This window comes from Paroedura picta, chromosome 6 (genome assembly GCF_049243985.1).
Source record: "Paroedura picta isolate Pp20150507F chromosome 6, Ppicta_v3.0, whole genome shotgun sequence".
Lineage (NCBI taxonomy): Eukaryota > Metazoa > Chordata > Lepidosauria > Squamata > Gekkonidae > Paroedura > Paroedura picta.
In genome coordinates this window covers 61,740,659-61,760,355 of record NC_135374.1, presented here as the reverse complement: position 1 = coordinate 61,760,355, position 19,697 = coordinate 61,740,659, and the positions used below count along the sequence as shown (strand labels likewise).

Below are 19,697 nucleotides of genomic sequence, written 5' to 3'. Positions count from 1 at the left end.
GGAAGAGACAGCAAGGAGTGGGTCAAGGTTGGTCCAGATTGCAAGGAGTTCATAAGGGCAAATGAGTCTCCAGAGCCAGTGGAGACTGGTGAACTTCTACCAGGTCTAGATTTACTCATAAGCTCTCTCTCAAGCAGAATCACCAACAATTGTGAGACAACAGTGAAGGACATTGCAGTCCTGGGGCAGAGGTAATGGACATGCTCTCTGGCCCAGTCATGTCTCCCCCATGCAAACTCTGGATTGGGGGAACAACCCAGGGGCATTCTGTGCTCCACATTCAGGCAACCTCCTGGCTCTGATCCATACCTGTCAGCTGGATGGCCACATGGGTTCCTGTGCCTACTCACCAACTGTGCCCCAATTCCTCCCCAATTCAGGTAAGAAGCTGGCGCCACTAAAAACCTTGTAGACATAGTCTCTGACCTTTTTCGTAATACCATTCCCGATCCTTTTTCTGTTGATGCCTAAGCTCCACTAAAACCATGTTCCCATAGTCTGGAAAAGGAAAAACAAAAGAACTGTGCATCTCATAATTGTGGAGTTAGTTAAAGCTGTTCTAACACTTCACAACACAGGTGATGCATAGAAATAAAGTCCTGAGTTGCTTCCTGCTATTTCAGTCCAAGACCTGCTTGCATTCCTTCATTCTAGGGAACACCTCTGGGAGGAGGCGTAAAGCTGGTCAACTTTCTTTCTGCACTTGTTGTCCTAATTGGCTTACTGGGTGTCTAGGTCAGTTGTAGGGTCAGCTACACCTGTATACAATCACAGGAACTTTGGCTTAGTGCTCAGGCTGCAGCTTCTCTGTTTCCTCTATTTTTGGCCCTCTGCACCTTTGCCAGCCACTGGGGTCTGACCTTCCTAGTACTCATTATCATGTTACACTGGTGATTGTTATCTTGTGGTTTTCCAGGTTTATTTTATGTCCTCCTGCTTTATTCAGAGATCCGGCTGCACAAGAGGCAGTAGCTAATATAAATTGGGTTCCTGGCTTCAGGTTGGGAAATTCCTGGAGATCTGGGAGTGGAGAAGGGCAGGGTTTGGGAAGTGGGAAGGATGGCTGCAGAGGTTAGTGCCATGGAGACCAAGGCAGCCATTTTCTCCAGGGAAACTGATCTCAGTAATCCAGAGATTCCAGGGGTTCTCCAGCCTCCACCTGTAGGTTGGCAGCCCTGAAGTATATATACATTCAAATGAATTGTAATCTGCAGATAAGCAATTTTCTTTTCCCCCTGTAGAAAATAATGGCACATGAGCACATTATTAAACATGATTAGAACATGGATAATGGTTCATACTTCAGTGGATTTAAACTTGATCATCTTCTTTTATTGTACCATTTACAGATCCATAGTTAATTGATGCAAGGATTCAATTTATATACCAACTTTCCTTCTGTCTTCTGGTTCTTGAGGAACAGGAGCACGTTGCATATCACTCATCAAATAATTCCTGTTCTAAAGTTATACTAAAGCTGAAATCAAAATATTGTTCTATTCTTTCAATCATTAAGCTGTTCTACTTCTTAGTAATCTTCCGTAAAACACAACCAGGAAGTAGTTTGATTACCAAACTCAATTTCAGTTGAAATACAAATCTGAATATATTTCAAGTATACTGCTTCTTTTAAATGTCAGCAGAAGCCTGCATTTAGAGCTCAAAGTGACCCGACAAGTCCTCTTGTTGAATGGTACAGAATGAAGCATGTGATCATGCTTTAAATGAGAGTTTGTGATTGACTTTACAAAGCTGTTATTGGATACTGCTGTTGCTGTGGCAACAGGAACTGATGCACAGATATTTACAAGATCCATGGGTCAGTTACAGATATCAGCGCTATAATAACTAGTCTTCTACTCCAGTTTCAGCTATGTTTTGTTATGCCCTGCACATTAAATGATTTGCTGTAGAGCACACAGAGCTCCCTAACCAAGTATGAGTAAGTACTGACTTGCAGGAACCTGAGCATGATTATTCTGATTGAGAATGTGAAACCCTAGACAAATGTTACCACAATTTGCTCAGAGTTAACCCATTGGTAGGGTAAGGAGGGCACCTGTTGTCCTGCATTCTGCTTCTGTACATGGAAGGCCAAGCTTCACTTTCTCACAGTCCTTGGATAACTGCTTCTGGCCCAAAACTGTATGTCCTCCAATGTTATAAAAATGCAGCGTGAGTCCCAGAGGGTTGCTCAGAGACTGCCATGGGTGAGGCTGGAGATGAGCGGAGATTAGAGTGATGACACAATGGTAAAGCAGCTGGGATGCATGCACCCAGGAAACCCCTCAGGTGTCTGAAAGCTTTGTGGTCCTGCCTAGCCTTACCATAATTTTTTCTTTCTCCAGTCCTAAAGCCAAGCCATTAAAATATACTGAACTGGGGGAGGGAGGGGGTTGTCCCAATTGATTAATTAGCAATGCTAGGCTAGGGCAGCACGCCCTGTCAACACCACTCAAATGTGTTCACTGTTTGATTTAAGAGGGCTCCATTATGTACACACCATGACAGGAAAGTCATCCCAAGCCATGTATGGACTTTTATTCTCAATATTTGCCATTCTGAGAGTGGTTGCCTCCTTTGGCTCCACTTAAATGTGATTTGGCACAGCATATCTGCTGCCATGCCACTACAGCTGGCATCTAGATGCTATCTGCAGATTACATGGATGGGTGCCACGGTATTAAACACAGACTGTAAGATTGTGTGCTGGTCTAGAAACGCCCATCAGAGCAAGGAGTACAGCTAGAGTGCTCAGAGTCATTAAATTTGCATGAACCCCACTTAGACACAGTCTGCTGTTGTGCGATGCAAGTAGGTGTGCAGTGTTGTAAAACGTGCCTTACTGCTTTGCAAGATGGTTCAGAGTAGTACAGCAAGAGTGAAGTAGATACTCTGCAAGGTGTTGCCATCAAGTCAGTACTGTTTATGGTGACCCTGTAGAGTTTTCAAGGCAAGAGAAGTTCAGAGGTGCTTTGCCATTGCCTGCCTTCATGTCAGGACGCTGCTATTTCCTGGAGGTCTCCCATCCAAATACTAGCCAATGCTGCTTAGTTTCCAAGCCTGGGCCATCCAGGTCAGTTATGCTAACATGGTTAATTCTTGGCTTTGATCTATATGGAAGTTAAAATATGTGATATGGATAATAGGCTGCAAGGTCTTGGATACCACTGGAAACAGTCACTGTAAATTCAGGAGTTGCTACCAGTTGCATGCCAGTTCCTATGCTGTATTTTACCATGGACCATGGTTTGATACAGGAATTGGGTACCCCCTCCCCATTCTAGATGGTGTTGCACTTCCCTGAAGGAACAGGTTCAAAGCTTAGGGGTGCTACTGGGCCCATTGGTGACCTAGCTGCAGCTCTTTCTGGTCATAATGGTCTTACCATTGAGGTGCCTTGGTAGCATCAAGGGCAGAGTCTGCACTTACTTTGTTTATTCCATTGTCAATCCTGTTCAATTCAGATCGATTTGAACTCGGGTCTTCCTCTCCCCACCCCCTCCATTGAAACAGAAAAATGTTCTGCGCGTGGTTAGGGTAGTTCAGAAGGGGGGGAGCCAAACCTCTTTCTTTCTTTTCTTGAAGGGGGGGGGAGGAGCCAAGCAGGGAGCCTCTTTCTTTTCTTAGAGGGGGGGGGGAGAGGATAGAAGAAGGCAGAGGAGGGAGAAAAAATCCAAGACCGACAGAAGTTGAGAGAAATTAGGGGCTTCTCCATTAAGGCAAGCTTCTCACATGGCCACCTTTGTCCTATCAGGGCGTCTCTACCACGGAGGTTCAAAATATTCCTGCTTTCTCAATCCGAATCTTGAAATATTGAGTATTAAATGCACTCTAAGATATCGCACAATAAAGGTAGGGTCACTCTGGATTAATCCTTCTTGCTGCAGAAGGAAAATTTAAATCGCCCAAAATCAAAACGGAAATCGCATTCTGTGTAGACAGCAGGGACTGAATTGACCTGGGATTGGAATAAAAGCTCCATGCAGTTTACACCTAGATTACGTTATCACAGTGTGCTATATGTAGAGCTGTCCTTGAAGACCTTCCAGAACCAACAATCTTTACACCGCCCGTGGCGCCGCGGGCGGCGCCACGGACTAAATAAAACAGTAAGCCCTTGGAAGGCGGGCTGTGTCCGGGATGAGGAAGGGTGCCGATTGGCCCCTTCCTCATGACAGACTATCGGAGGGACCAATCGGCAGGCGCGAAGCGCCTGCCGATTGGTCCCTCCGATTCCTTGCCGGAGCAACTGTGAGCCGCGCATAGCGCGGCTCGCAGTTGCTCCTTGGCCGGCGGCCTGACGCCTCGGGAGGCGCAAAGCGCCTCCCGAGGCGTCAGGCTGCTGGCAAGGGAGCACCCGCCAGCTGCGCTACGCGCGGCTGGCGGGTGCTCCCTGCCCGGTGGCCTGATGCGCCAGGAGGCGCAAAGCGCCTCCCGCCGCGTCAGGGCGCCGCCTACGGAGTCCCTGGCATCCGGCCGCAGGGCGCCTGCCGGGGGCTCCCTGGGCGGCGGCCTGACGCGGCGAGAGGCGCGAAGCACCTCCCGCCGCGTCAGGGCGCCGCCCAGGGAGCCCCCAGCAGCCGCACTGCGGCCGGCTGCCGGGGACTCCCGTCCCTTATTACCTGCTGGGGGCCGATCCGAAGACCTATCGTGGAGCAGCTGAGGATGCCCCGCGGCTGCCGCCGCCGCTGCCTGGAGCCTAGAGGTCGCATTTTGCTCCCATCCCTTATGACCACGGAGCACACAAAATGGCTGCCGAGGGACCGCCAACAGAATCGCGGAGCAGCTGAGGATGCCCCCCCGCCGCCGCCGCCGCCGCCGGCTGGAGCCTAGAGGTCCGCATTTTGCTTTCTTCTGTGAAAGCTCTTCGGATCGGCATCCACCAGCCGCCCTGCGAGCGGCTGCCGGGGACTCCCGTCCCTTTTCACGACGCAGCTCAGGAAATGGCCACCGAGGGACCGCCCACGCAACCGCGGAGCAGCTGAGGATGCCCCGTTGCCGCCGCCGCTGCCCGGAGCCTAAATGTGCGCATTTTGCTATCTTCCGTGAAAGCTCTTTTCAGAGCTGTGTTTGCGGGTTAAATAACCTTTCCCGGCTAATTAAGGCAGCCTGCAGAGATCCCTTCTCCCTCCGATATTCTTTGCTTTGCTGGAAAATTTACATTGCAGCTCAAGTGCATTTGCATGACACTCTGCCCTTTGGTATTTCGTGGAGATGCATACATGCGGTCACTTCTGGGGCTCTGTCATGTAAGGTTCGTTCCCTTCCTGCCTCCTTCCCTGTCCTTCCCATTCTAGCGCCCATTGTATTTGGGTTACAATGGGCTCTTTTCCTAGTTGGTACAGAATGCTGTGGCCAGACCAGATTGGGTCATAGGAACCATAGCACTCACAATTTACTTCTGGGTTCAACTCAAGGAGCTGGTATTGATCATTAAAGCACTATATGGCTTGGGCCAAGCATACCTTAAGAGCTACCTATTTCCATATAAACTACCCAACCACTCCAGTTACCTTACGGGTTCCTTTTCAAGTGCCCCTGCCATCTGAGTCCAGACAAGTGGCAACCTGAGAAAAGGTCAGCTGAGTTGTGCTGAAGCTTTTGAACACCCTCTCGGGGAGATTGATTTGTCTCCCACCGTTGTTGTCTTCAAACTGACCTTGTCATATTTCAGAGGCTAAGAAAGGTTGGTCCTGGGTAGTATGTGGATGGGAGACCTCCAAAGAATACCCGGGTTATGATGTAGAGGCAAGCAATGGAAAAATCACCTCTGAATATCTCTTGCCTTGAAAACCCCATGTGGTCACTGTAAGTCAGCTTAGACTAGACCATTGTTATCTTCCCCCAACGAGGACAGAATTTCACATTTTGTTTGGTATTCCCACACTAACTCTTATTAGCTTCTCTCCCTATTTGTGTGCATACATGTTTATATTTGTGTTTCAAATGCAGTTTTAATTTTTCAAACGTTCAGTGCTTTAGGCACCCCAAGTTGGGTAGAAAGGTGTCACAATATATTTTTAAATAAATAACTCTAGAGATAAATTCTTCAGCAATCGCTAATTTGTAAGGAAGGAAATCTGTCTACAAAGGCTATTGCATGGCTGTGAAGCTGTTCTACACACACAGCAAACACTGGCATAAAGGCACGCCAAGGTGAGAGCTCCGCTCTAGTAGAATTGCAGCAATCAGATTGGAGGAGGGGCAAGTTCAACTGGTGGGCATGTTTGCAGGTAGTTCTCAGCATGCCTAGCTGTTCTCCTTTTGCTAAGAAAACTTGGGTCTTTACTGGAGCTGACCCAGATTCCACCAGTCTTCTTGGTTCTAACTACTCACAAAGGGCTAGTTACAATGATTGTTTCAGAGGTAATTGTTGGCGCTAGGAGGGAAGATTAGGGTTATGTTCCAGAAGCAGGGTTTCCTCTGTTTTCAAATTAACTCTAGTGGTAAATAAGCTTCCTTTGACATTTTGCATTATTAATGAATTTCCATTCAGCAAGCTAGTAAAATGTAAGGTACCTGAGTGATAAGTTTAATATGTTTTCTCTCCTTTATCAAATGACTGGAAGATCAGTTTCAGCATGTCCTCTAAAAAATAAATGAACTGGCTTGCATGATGAGCCAAGAATGGACACAGAGTTTGTAGTATACTGTGCCTCATGAACATTCCTTCATGATTTATTTAGAATTTTTCCAAGATTCAGTTTGGGAGTTCATATTGATTTTACACAGCAAAGTTCATCTCAAAGTTTCTGCAACTTTGCTGCTGCATTAGTGTTGAACATTAAAATTCCTGTTTGGTCTGTAGTAATGGTGGAACTGACAGACTTGCAGTGCCATCCTAAGCAGAGTGAACCCCTTCTAAGTCCATGGAAATCCATAGGTTTAAAATGGTGTCACTCTACTTAAGGCTGCACTGGTCGACTCCCCGTGAAGTTCCTTAATCCTGCTCTGATGCGGATATCCCAGACTAGCCTGATCTCATGAGATGGCTTGTACTAGATGGGAAACCACCAAGGAGTCCCAGGATCATGATGCAGAGGCAGGCAATGGAAAGCCATCTCTCAGTGTCTCTCACCTTCAAAACCCTATGCGGTTGTCATAAGTTGGCTCTGACTTGACAGCACTTTCCATCTGTCCTCAACCCTGTTGTAAACTGCTCTTGTAGTGAGAAAGCAGTTGTTCCAACAACAGCCAATATTCTGCTGACCATTAGTGTTGTTTAAAATAATGAAGCAAAAAAGTTCTTTAAACTATTTTTAAATAAAGTGAGACTTCTTTTTGATGGAAAAGCATAATCCATTGAAGGTTTTGAAGCAAGGAAGTATGGTGGTGGAAAGCACCACCAAGTTGCAGCCAAATATGGCAACCCTAGAGGATTAGAATATGGAGCAGAATATAGGCCAGACTTAATTCCTTCAGCAGTGTCTCTCTGCATTAGGCACTAGTGGACATGTCAGGGGAAATCTGAAGTGAGGGACTGGCTGATCCTAGTAGGTGATTATTTGAAGCTTCACATATTTATCACATCTGAATCCCTTAAATACAATGCATTGTGATATGTTAACATTGTGCTGTTTATTTTATCCTCGTGGTACAGTTATAACATTGACCAAGAAAAGCACTACAAGCTAGAAAACAAACCCAAATTTCCCTACCCCTGTTTGCATTTTAATAAAAATGCCCCCAGATCAACCTCCCTGTTACCAGTAATCTACAAAATCTCTGCCCCACAGATTATGAAAGAAAATCCAAATTTTAGCACAATCATTTACCAAGGTAATGTGTAGGTCAGTTCTAAATAACTTTACCCCTGAAAAATTATCTGTTGACTTGATTATATAGACTTTCAATTAAATTGTATTGAAGAATCAAAGCACTTGAGTTACTGCAAATTCTGTGATCAGATTTTCTCTGCCTCTTTTAAAGCTTATAGAATCATAGAATCATAGAATTGGAAGGGGCCATACAAGCCACCTAGTCCAACCCCCTGCTCAATGCAGGATCAGCCCTAAGCATCCTAAAGCCTGATCGTATTCCATGTTCAGTAGGAACTCCGGAGAGAGTTCAGAGATTCAATTCCAGTGAGGACCATACAAGAAAGGGGTATTAATCCATTTACTTGTGCATGTTTTTTTTATGTCTTGGAATGTCCAGCCTGCCATTCTGCCATGAGCTTTGTAAGGGGTGAGGGGAGACACCTCCAAACTGTAATTTAGTATGAGTATGCATCTTGCAGTCAAGATCGAGTCACAGCTATCTTGGCTTGCCTGATTTTGTCCAAGCTCAGAAGCTAAACAGGTTCAGCTCTGGTTAGTACTTAGGTGGGAAATCACCAAGGAAGTCTAAGGCTGCTACACAGAAGCAGTCAGTGGCAAACCATATCTAAGCATCTCTTGCCTTGAAAGCCTATGAGGTTGTCGTAATTTGACTGTGACTTGACAGAAAAAACAAACATTGCTCAGACACTTATTCCAGCAATTATTTGAATTTCATAATCCTGATCCAAACGTATATGCATGCCACTAGTAGGTCTCCACATATGCAGGCCTACCAAATTGGTACTACCACTGATTTTTTTACAATGTGTATATAGCCAAGTGTCAAGGAGTCCCAAACTGGATCCTGTGGGTTCCCAGAACAAATTTGCTCAAGAAACAGACTTTTGTAAAAGTTTATTAGAATACATTGAAGAATATCTGTTTATTAATAGACAATACTAGTCTCTAAAAGGAAGCAGGTTCAAAAAATTAGAAATGCTAGCTTAAATATCTAAAACAATGAAAAGTTGCATTAGAAGGCACATTCTTAGGTTCATACAGTTTCAAGCCTTAGCTTAAGCATTCTTTATGATACTGTCCATTTGCAAACAGGCAGATCATAGTTGAGGCCCACCTGGATCGGGCAAAGACAATCAATCATCCAGAGTGCATTCTGGCTAGAATTCTCTAGAAGATTATCTCACCACTCCTGACTCCTCCGCTCCCACTGGTGCTCACAAGTTTTCACATAGAGCCAGTTATCCCATTCCACACTTTGTCCTTGAAAAGGCCTGCAGGCTGCAATTAGTAACACCATTTAGTTACTACATCCATTAAACCTTGAGGGGAAGAATCAGAGAGGTGCTTTACTTCATACCAAGGCACCTGGATTATATGAGAAATTATGCAAGGTGTCATGTATGCATGTAGTTCTTCATCCAATTTAGGGCTGTGAGGAGAAGTTTTTTTTCCCCCAGGGATGTATCCTCTAACTGTATTGGGTCACAGTTATTGAATTAATTTTGTGTTTAATAGATGCTCTTGTTTTTCATATGTTCATACTGCAGTGTAAAATTCTGATAATTGGTAACAGAACTCACTGGCAATGCTCACTGAATTAACCCAAGTGGAAAGTAGGGGAGCTAGTAACTATGTATACAACAAAATTTATATCTGAATGGATGGTTATTGCTATACAATCTTTTTCTTATCCAACAGAAAAGTCCATTAAGTTATATTAGAAAACCATAATTTCTAAATAGTTTTAGTAGTTATTAAGCTTCACTTTATCAATTATTAAGCACCCTAATTTTCAGTACCCTTGAGCTGAAAGGTTGGCTTTCATTGCTAATAACACACACTGCAATGAAGAGATGCAATTAGTGCATCAAAGGCCGTGGAGTTTTATTTAGGTCTTTTTCTGGAAATGTTATCAGTTGGCAGTATTGTCCCCTAGCAAGACGTAACAGAACTTATAGGAAACAGGTACCTGTTCAATTATGAGAGTATTGCCATGATTCTGCCATAAAGGTAAAGGTATCCCCAGTGCAAGCACTGGGTCATGTCTGACCCTTAGGGTGAAGCCCTCTAGCATTTTCATGGCAGACTCAATACGGGATGGTTTGCCAGTGCCTTCCCCAGTCATTACCGTTTACCCCCCAGCATTAGACATGGACATGGAATGGTTCATGAATTGAAATTTGGCCTTAATTTGTGCAGGTTTAGAGTTCGTGAAGGCATCTTCCCTGAACAATTAATGGCTTTGTGGCCATTTCTGTTTGCCTGTTAAACCTAACAGCTGATGGGTGAACCATTTTTCCCCCCCAAAGGTAGTGGGAAGCAACTAGCCAGCTATTTAAACCTAACAACTGACCAGCAGACCCACCAAGCTATTAAATTTAAATGTGTGAGTCATTAAACCCCTCAGTTTTGCTCTCCGAACTTCAAAGCCATTTAAAGCTGTTAGCCAATAAACCTTTCATGCCCGCCCCCTTTGAAGGAGGGGGAAGCTAAATCAGCCAGTTTAAACTAAGTGACTGGTGGGCTCAGTTTAATTAACTTAAATCTTCAAAGGTAGGGGAGTGAAATGGAACAGCTAAATGGCTGCCACCCATGTAAACCTAACCACTGGCCAGCAGACTCAGGAAGTTCTTATAATTAAATGACTGTAAACTATTAAGATCTCAGTCCACACACACACACACACACACACACACTTTTGAAGCAGGGGAAAGTGGATTAAATGGCTGGCAGCCATTCAACTCCTCCCAGCATCCCCCCTTCATTTTGGTCCTGATGAGCCATATTCAGGAAAAATGTAGAAGTCCCTTCCCCACCCCCCTTTCTCCCAGACCTCTTCCGCATGGAGGACTCACCCAGCTGTTATGCCACACTGTCTCCTAGTGTTTTGCCTTGGGATAGCTACCCCAATGTTTTCCCATGACTGCAGGGGGGTGTCTTTGACCCACGTCTCCCTGTCCATCCCAGATTTTCCCACCCGCTCAAGGTAGCCAATGGACAGGAAGTGGAAACTTCCTGCCAGTAATTTTTTTCTTTTTTTATTGTCAATCATTATCATGTGGCACAAACTCCCTATCAACTTTTTTACCACTAGGAACCCGTGAAACATTCTCCTGGCTTCGAGAAACCCCAGAAGTGGTGCAATCATGCAGAATATGGTTAGGAAGCATAGTTGTGTACACACTCACCCAAGGCCCTTTCCCTTCCTACCCTCTACAGGCCATCATTGGCCATTTTGGAGGGGAGGGCTGATCGACATAACCATATATGGTCATATTACCTAATAAATGTTTAACAAATATAAAATATATTAAAAATTGTCTCCCACACATTTGGGAAAACCTTTCAGGGCTATCAAGAAACCACAGGGTTCCATGAAACCCTGGTTGAGAAAGCCTGCCTTACACCCTTGAAATACAGTAAATTGGGATTGTAGCTTTTAGCCGATTTGTCTCATATATTCTGCACAAACCGGTCTGTATATTTTTGGCACAGATATGCGTAGGATTGGATTGATATTTAAAACATTTGATATGGAAAGGCCAGTTGTGTGTTTTACTTGAAATAGTTTACTGTGCATGAAATAATTATAATCTAAACTGCTAAATGGGAGGAAAAAATGAATATTGTTAGTCATAACAGATATGCTATTCTGCAATATCATTCACTATTCACACTCAAAAGGCTGGAACAAAACGACAGTGTATCTTGTAATAAATAGGACTGTCTTTATAATGAAACCTGTGTAGCTGTGAAATCTCATTTTCAAGCAGTCTAAAAAGCAAATATTTGTCTTTTCCGTGCAATTTTAAATCTAGAATCAGTGGCTTAGTGCATCTTTTAAAACAGCACCATTTGCAAAGCAAAACCCCACAATAGATGGGATCTCTTCCTTAAGGTCATTGCTGTAGCAGTTACAGTGCGATCCTAAGTGAAGTTACACCCTTCTAAATCCATTGAAATCAATGTGCTTATAAGGTTATAACTCACCGTAGGATGGCATTGTAAATCTCCTATGAGAGAATCTAGGCATCTCTCTAAGGGTGAGTTAATGCTTTATGCTTGTGTCAGTTCTAGCTGTTATATCTTTACCCTAAGAATATTGGAGGAGTACTGGAGTTTGCAGAAGGTGCTCTGTTAAAGACTCTTTGTTCACCTCTCAAATCAGCAGCTCCTAAGATTCCTTGGAAAGAGGAACTACTTAAGTCTGTGGGGTAGGTAAGCCTTCATTTTCCCCCTTACTGGTTTTCTTAAAGAAAGGATAAGAGCTTTACAATGATCACATGCTGCCTTTCAAGAGTTTTCCATTTTACCTCTAACCCATTTTGTGGTATGTTGCTATTCCAGACTTCCACGGTACCTGTACTTTTTGTTTTATTTCAAACTAGAAGTTAAGCCCGCTGTAAGACCAATACATATCAGACAGCCCAATTCTAGGGGCTGCTGCAGTGGTAGTAGCCAGCTGCCAATGTAATACTAGCATTGTTGGTCAACTCCCTAGATGCATTCTTTGGGGGAAAATAATATGAGCTTTTCAACAAGGTGCAGCCTGCATAGCTACCATGCCAGAGTAGTATTCCAGGCAATACCCACTGATGAGTTTTAAAATATATTTTTGTAGGTCATTTAGCTCTGGTTCTAATAGTTTTAATTATGTTTTTGTTGGGTTTTGTGGTTTTTAAGATGTAATGGCATTATGTATGTTTTAATTTGTGAGTATGCATTTTGTTAAATAAATAAGCACTGGGTCAAGAAGAGAGATGCAAAGAAGGCGTGGCAGCAACCATTATCCTATAATCTACCCACACCTCCCCCAGCCCATACTGCGGAGGAGTGTTGAGACCCACTGATCTCCCCACCCTTGCTAGAGCAGGTCTGGGGCAGGCATCTGCCACTGCATCACTCCCTGTCACCCCCACCCCCACATGCAGTAAGGTTAAAATGAGGGTTCTTAACTCTCTGCACTCCAGTTACTACCACATGTGACAAGCCTTGGCCAGCAAGGATTTTTGTGACTGGAGCCCGTCCCCTCTCCACTCCCTCCCAGCTCATCATTTGCCATTTTGGGAGGGGGGGGGGTGAGTTGACATAACTATATATGGTTATATCACCTGATAAAAAATCAACTAATTCCCACCCACATGGGGAAACACTTTAAGGGCTGTTTTTAAAACAGGTTTTTACGAAGGTTTTTATGAAACCCAGGTTTTTATGAAAACCCTGTTAAGAAAGCCTGGCATAACTTTATGCCGGTTCTGGGGTGCGTTCCCAGAATAGGGCAGCTTAGGGGGCTGTCTTGACACTTGCCATACCCTTGGGCCTGCCCTTTCCCTTGTCAGGGCAGACTCGAGACCTGCACCAGTTCAGCTCTGGTGGGGAACTGCGGCATGCTGTGCTAGCTGTGCCTGCCACTGTTTAGCAGTGGTGGGGTGCTACGCTGCTGTATCTCTAAGACAGGCTGATTTAGCAGCTGTTCAGCCCCCTGAATATCCTACCCCCAGCTGAAAAGTGCTGTTAAGGATAAAAGGATAAAAATACATAAATTGACAATTTTAGGCCTCTTGGGCACTTACCATTATATTTCCAGTCAGTAGCCTTATGTAAGCACTACAGTATGCTAGTCAGTTCCCAAGATAAGAAGCACAACATGCTAAAAATAGGGCACCATACATCTGTGCTGGAAACTCAACACCAATAAAGCATATGGTGCCAGCCAAACAAAGCCTGCAAGAATAAACAGAGATTCCACCCAAACCTTTGAGAGTCATTCTCAGACTTCAAATCAGGAACAGATTTGAAAGTGTTTAACATGGGGGTAACAATAGCATGGCTGTTACTTATGAAGCTTACTAAGGAATCTGCTTTATCTTAAAGTGCAGGCCAACTTTCGATTTATTAGTGTAAGTACAATGGGGAAATGTTCTATAATGGTTTTATCTCAACATAGTGTCAGAGTTTGTTTATGGCTCACATCAGCCTCTCTTTTTTTTAGTTGGCTTATGGTACTAAACTGTTACTAAAATGGTCTTGTGCTTAAATTTTTTGGCAAGTTTCTATAACTCAGTAGTACAGTTTTGACAACTAGAGATCATGTTTAATAAATTCTAAAGCTTTAATGAATTAATTGCTGGAAATATATTTTAAAGAGAGTTTGAACATCTTTTTAATCTGAGTTGTAAGAAACTCTTACATTTGTGAAACAGCCAGATAAGTTTTTGAGTCCAGCCTGCACAATTTATGGTTCACTGGATTGACCTAACAAGCCGTATTTTGCTGTTTAACCTTCCCACTCCACTGCAGATAGGCTCCAAAACTAGAACATTTATTAAGCAGCTGATGGGTGGCTATGCAGGGCTGTTTTGGATTGGTCAATCACATACATTGAGAAGGCACGATTTAGTTGTAACATAATTATTTTGGAAGTGTGCTGTAAGATGACATGATCTCTATCAGAAATCCCAGGTAGGAGATATTGTTATAACTTGAAGCTCTAGGCATCAATACATCTAATGCAGAAAAGTGTCAAAAAGGAGATTGGATGTTTTGGATTCTGTGGCACTGTTCCCCACTGAGGTCCTGATTATCCCATGCCCCACCTCCAAATCTCTAGCAGTTTCCCAACCTGGATCTTGCAACACTGTCCCCCTTCCCCACAGGGAGGAGCTGGGAACCATAATGAGAGAAGACAGCTGGTTGGATGGCTAGTTTAAAATGAGAGTGAGTTAAGGACAGGATAGGGATCCAGTTATTCATTTAATCTCTTTATCTTGTCCTGGAACTGAGGGTGTTACTGAATTATTGCTGGACTAGAAATATAGCCCATTGCAGATTGAAATGCAATGGGCGCTAGCAGTTATCCCCCCCCCCGCTCCGTGGAGCAGCCTACCTAAAGCGTAGGAGAGAGGGAGAGCCATTCTCCCTCCCTCTCTTAGTTTCGTCCTTCCAGCTGCCCTGGCCGGTCGTAGTGAGGTCCTCAGGCTCTTCTCTGAGCTTGGCTGGCTGGCTGATGGGCAGGAGAAGGAGGCTTCGAGCCAGCGGCAGCAGCAAAGTCCTTCAAGCAGGAAGAGGCGATGGGGCGTCAGGGGCGGGGCGGACGTCTCCGGCGGCGCCGCTGATGGGGCGGCGAACGTAGCTTCCTGCGGCGGCGCAGCAGAAGCGGCTGTACTGTTGGGCTGACGGCCCCACCGGCTTCGGGGCGGTCAGCGACTCGGCGGCGGGCTGCGGGGCTCGTTGTTGAGCAGGCTGCAGTCCAGCTTCTTCTGCCTGGGAGCCAGCTGATCCTGCAGGCGCCGCGTCCGCCAGTCCAGGTACCGGCTCCACATGCAGCTCGCCTGCCAGCCCACCAGCAACGCCGAGCCGAAGGCCAGCAGGACAGCCAACAGCAGCGGCCGTCCCGACAGCGGTAGGAAGCGTCAGGCCGCGTCAGGCAGGGAGCCCCCGGCAGTCGCGCTGTGCGCGGCTGCCGGGGACTCCCTGCCCGGAGGCCTGACGCGGCAAGAGGCGCTTCGCGCCTCTCGCCGCGTCAGGCCTCCGGGCAGGGAGCCCCCGGCAGCCGCGCACAGCGCGACTGCCGGGGGCTCCCTCAGGCGGCGGCCTGACGCGGCAAGAGGCGCTTCGCGCCTCTCGCCGCGTCAGGTCGGGAGCAACTGAGAGCCGCGCTGCGCGCGGCTCTCAGTTCCTGGGGCTGGGAATCGGAGGGACCAATCGGCAGGCGCTTTGCGCCTGCCGATTGGTCCCTCCGATTGTCTGTCATGAGGAAGGGTCCAATCTGGACCCTTCCTCATCCCGGACTCATCCCGCCCCAGGACCCCTTACTGCTTTATTTAGACCGTGGCGCCCGCGGCGCCACGGGCGGTTTACAGATGTTGTTGATTAGTTTTAACAATTTTATCCAGAGCATAACATAGTATTTGACTATACATATTTGTAATTGGAACAGGAGAATGTAGTCATGGTATTTTGTTCAGAAGAGGCTGTCCAAGAAGAAGAAATTGTGGCTATCCACTGTATTTTAGTAGAAAATATTCATTATATCATGCCTTTTCATGTAAAGAAGAGCTGTTTTTGTACCCTGCTTTTTACTACCTCAAAGTCTCAAAGCAGCTTAAAATCACCTTCCTTTCCTCTCCCCATAACAGACACCCTGTGAGTTAGGTGGAACTGAGAGAGCTCTGAGAGATCTGTGACTGGCTCAAAGTCACCCATCTGGTTGTATGTGGAGGAATGAGGAATCAAACCCTATTCTCCAGATTAGAAGCTGCTGTTCTTAATCACTACACTAAACTGGGTCTCATGTAGGAAACCTTTCAATGAGATCATGCATTTGTATCTATAAAAATAATAAATACTATAAAGATCACATCCATTCTAAAAAGATAATCCCATACCAAGTTTTATTTCTGAAAGTTTCTTTCAGCAACAGTTTTACATGGTTATTTTGAATTTTCCTTCTATAGCATGCTGTGTATAATTCCAATGAACAGTTCCTAAAGCTTCTTCCAGGTAACAGAAGAATGTGCCATCAAGTCACAGCCAACATGGCCAACCATATTAGGGGTTGAAGGCAAGAGACTCCAGGGGCGATTTGTCATTGCCTGGTTCTGTAGATTTCCCTTTCGGTCTCCCATAGACCCATTATGCACGGGGGTTTTAGCGCACATTCGGGGTGGAATGGCGGCGACTAAAATCACGGATAACGCACGGAGCCGGCTGCAACCGGCTGCAGCTTCGGTGCATGCCGCCGAAAAAGCCGCGTCAGTGAAACGCGGAAGAAAGCGCAGCTTCCGGGTGAGCGGGGCGCAACCAGAAGCGGCGCCCGGATCGGCGCGTGCATAATCGGTTACTCTGGGTTTTGCCGCCGTCACGCCCCGCCCCGTGCATAACCGGTATGCGTCGCGTCTTCCCCCTCCGCTTTTTCGATGTGACCCAAATTCGCCGTTTCGGCGGCCGTGCATAATGGGCCCTACAAGGGTCACCCTTGCTTAGGTTCTGAGATCAGATGAGACTGGACTAGCCAGGTCAGAGTAATCTATGAATCTATGACACTTATCATAGCTAAAAGGCCTAGAAGCACTTTATTTTCTGACTAGATGAGTATTCCCTGTCAGGATGCTACACAGAGGATCCTCCAGTAATACCTTTTAAAAAGTCACAAAATGTCATCATGGTGCTATTTATCACCATTTGCTTTTCAAACAATATTTGAACCAACCACTGTGATCATCTTCTGAGATCCTGGTTTTGCCCCCACCTTCTGAGTTAAGGCAGGTGACAACCTAAAAGAGGGCCTTTTTGGTCGTAGTACCACAGTTGTGGAATTTCCTCCCCTGAAATATCTGCCTGTCCCTTTCTATCATTGTCTTCTGCCAGTAGGTGAAGACTTGGGGGGGGGGGGCTCACTTGGCTCTATATTGGTTCTCTTAATGACCTCTCCTCCCTTGAGTATATTTTAATTGCGGGTTTCATACAGGTTTTATTTGTGACTTTAACTGATTTTACGATGGGTTTTATAATATATATTTTTTTAATTGGTCACCACTTAATGGTCCTGTTTGGGCTAAAAGGTAAGATATGAATTTTGTAAGTTAATTCATTAATGAACATTTATTCCATACATCAAATACAATAAATGTGCTGCCTGGAAGAAATGTATCGCCTTCTGTATGCAAAGTGCAGTACTTTTAGAGCTGGGAAAATGTTGTGTGCTTTCAGCAAAACAACCTAGAAGGTTAAAAACTGTGATTTCTATTGTGTTAAAAACTGATTTCTATAAAGGCCAGTTCTACTATAACATGTTTAAATCATGCTGTTATATTTTGTTGCTTTCCACATAGCACTCATCTAGTTGTGCAAGAAGTGTAATTAAGACTTAGAAGTTAAGGTGCACTGAAGTTTCTGTGATGCATTTCCACATTATATATTTAGAATATAAGTTCTTTCTATGGATGCAGCATCATAATACCTGGACTTCTTGTTCTTTCCTCTCATTAAAAATAATTCCTTTAGTACATTGCTTTTTTTTTTCACCCATGACATATCAACTCAGTGGGATAATAGCTTCAGGACACCATTAGATTTCATGGAACAATATTTCTTCAAATAAATATTGTGAGCCTGGCAGGATTTATTTTCCTATATAGCCCATGACTAGGTGAGAGACAGATCAGTTTCAGCACTGAATACAATCCCTTTCCAGTCACAAACAAGGGTTTTGTATTGTGTTAACTACCTTTTCCTTTTTCTCCCTTCCCATAACAGGTGACCTCATGCATTTGCCACCATATCTTAGAATGGACTTTTTGTTAAACCGAGCAGTTCCGGGCACTAGCAGAGACCTGGGTTTAGGACAAGCCTGTCTGGAACCTCAGAAAAGTCGAACCTTGAAGCGCCCCACAGTTTTGGAGCCAATACCTATGGAAACATCATCAACGAGAGAAGTACAGTCATGGCAACCTGGTGCCATAGCAACTTTACCTCAGCGAGAAGGAGCTGAGCTAGGACAGGCAGCTAAAATGAGCAGCTCCCAAGAATCCCTGCTGGACTCCCGGGGCCACTTGAAAGGAAACAATCCCTACGCAAAATCATATACCCTGGTATAACGAAAAGAGCATGACTGGACAGTTGTTGTAAATAACTAACAATTATTTAAAAATCAATCAAAGCTACCTTTTTTATTGAATTCGAATATTTATAATTAAAGAAGAAGATTGCCAAAATATTTGGGATGAAAAATGCAACCTACAGACAGTGCAAAGACTCTCCTGCTTTTTTTCTGTCTGAGTGTGAGCTTCATCTGACTGGACCTCTGAATTTTTTGGGAAAAGGAAGTCCAGTTTTTCTGATATTCACAAAGCTTTTGTGTTTTTACTGATTTTCTACAAAGTGCATGGGAATTAAATAAAATATTTTAAACTGGGGATTCCATTACACACAAAGGAGGAGGAGGAAAATAATAAAAATCAATCACTCTCTGTGAATTTAACAGGGATATTTATTTGAGAAGGCAAAAAGTCTTTTTGTCATGTTTTGCACATTTTTTTAAACTAGAAAATTGGTCCTTATTAATTTCCCCCCTTTTATCGTTAATTAGAATGAGTGCTGTCAGTCAGTGCAGTGGGGAAGGGAGGGGGATTCAGTTTGGTTTTGGCATTTCTTTTCTTTTTTTAATCTTAATTTAAGAGACACTCTTTGCATTTTGTCTATGCGAAATAAAAGGGTCTTCTGCCTTTATCTCTGTGTCTGCTTTACCTTGCCTTGTTGTTGCTTCTGCTATTTATTTAGCATGGGATCCCTTTAGGTTTTGTAGAATTATAACCCCCACACACTTGACAGGAAGAAGCTTTGTTTAACCATTGAAGAAGAGGAGAAATCTCTAGGGGACTTCCAGTTAGGGAAGGAAGGTGTTTAAATTCAAATGTAAAAGGATACAATTAAGAGCATGGATGAATATTCATGTTGTAATTACTTTGAAACTGATGCTGTTGGTGTTAGTTTTTCCTTCCTTCCTTCTTGACATTCTTAAAGTTTTTCCATATCTCCTGAAGTGCCAGAGATGGCGACAGGACAGAGCCACTGGTTGCTAATAAGTTGTGAGGTGATGTTGACTTGTATGTTTTCCATTCTTACTCAGAGCCCAGTGGATTGCTGTGCTAGAGGAGGCAGGAAGGCATTGTCCCCTGGGTTAAACTGACTAGGGTAAGGGTAAAAGAAGGAATATTTATTTTTCTCTTCCAGCAATTACATTGGAAGTTTACATGGAATTGTTTGAAGTGCTGTTTTGGTCTCAAGATTTCTACTGCACTGCAAACTTTCTACCAAACCATAGAAGAAGAATGCCCATTTTAGCATTAGCTGAATTATATTGACACTGTCAGCTCTTTTGCCTAAAGTGCTCAGGTGTAAGTCCTAGCCCCA

At 44.5% G+C, this 19,697-nt stretch overlaps 1 protein-coding gene and 1 long non-coding RNA gene across 11 annotated transcripts in view; one reads left to right on the top strand and one right to left on the bottom strand.

Moving 5' to 3' along the window:
• Positions 1 to 13,402, bottom strand: part of LOC143839955 (uncharacterized) — a 63,095-nt gene extending 49,693 nt beyond the window's left edge. The window contains exon 1 of one of the 2 annotated variants that reach the window (XR_013231950.1): positions 13,358 to 13,402. This is a non-coding gene — a long non-coding RNA (uncharacterized LOC143839955). The remainder of the gene's footprint in view (positions 1 to 13,357) is intronic. The other variant, XR_013231951.1, reaches the window with a different exon arrangement.
• DSCAM (DS cell adhesion molecule) overlaps positions 1 to 19,013 on the top strand; it is a 603,397-nt gene extending 584,384 nt beyond the window's left edge. For all 9 annotated transcript variants that reach the window (XM_077342744.1, XM_077342751.1, XM_077342750.1 and 6 more), the window contains one exon: positions 18,042 to 19,013. In XM_077342744.1, the coding sequence (XP_077198859.1) occupies positions 18,042 to 18,382 (341 nt within the window). In that variant the 3' untranslated portion in view covers positions 18,383 to 19,013. The remainder of the gene's footprint in view (positions 1 to 18,041) is intronic.
• The last annotated feature ends 684 nt before the right edge of the window (positions 19,014 to 19,697 follow it).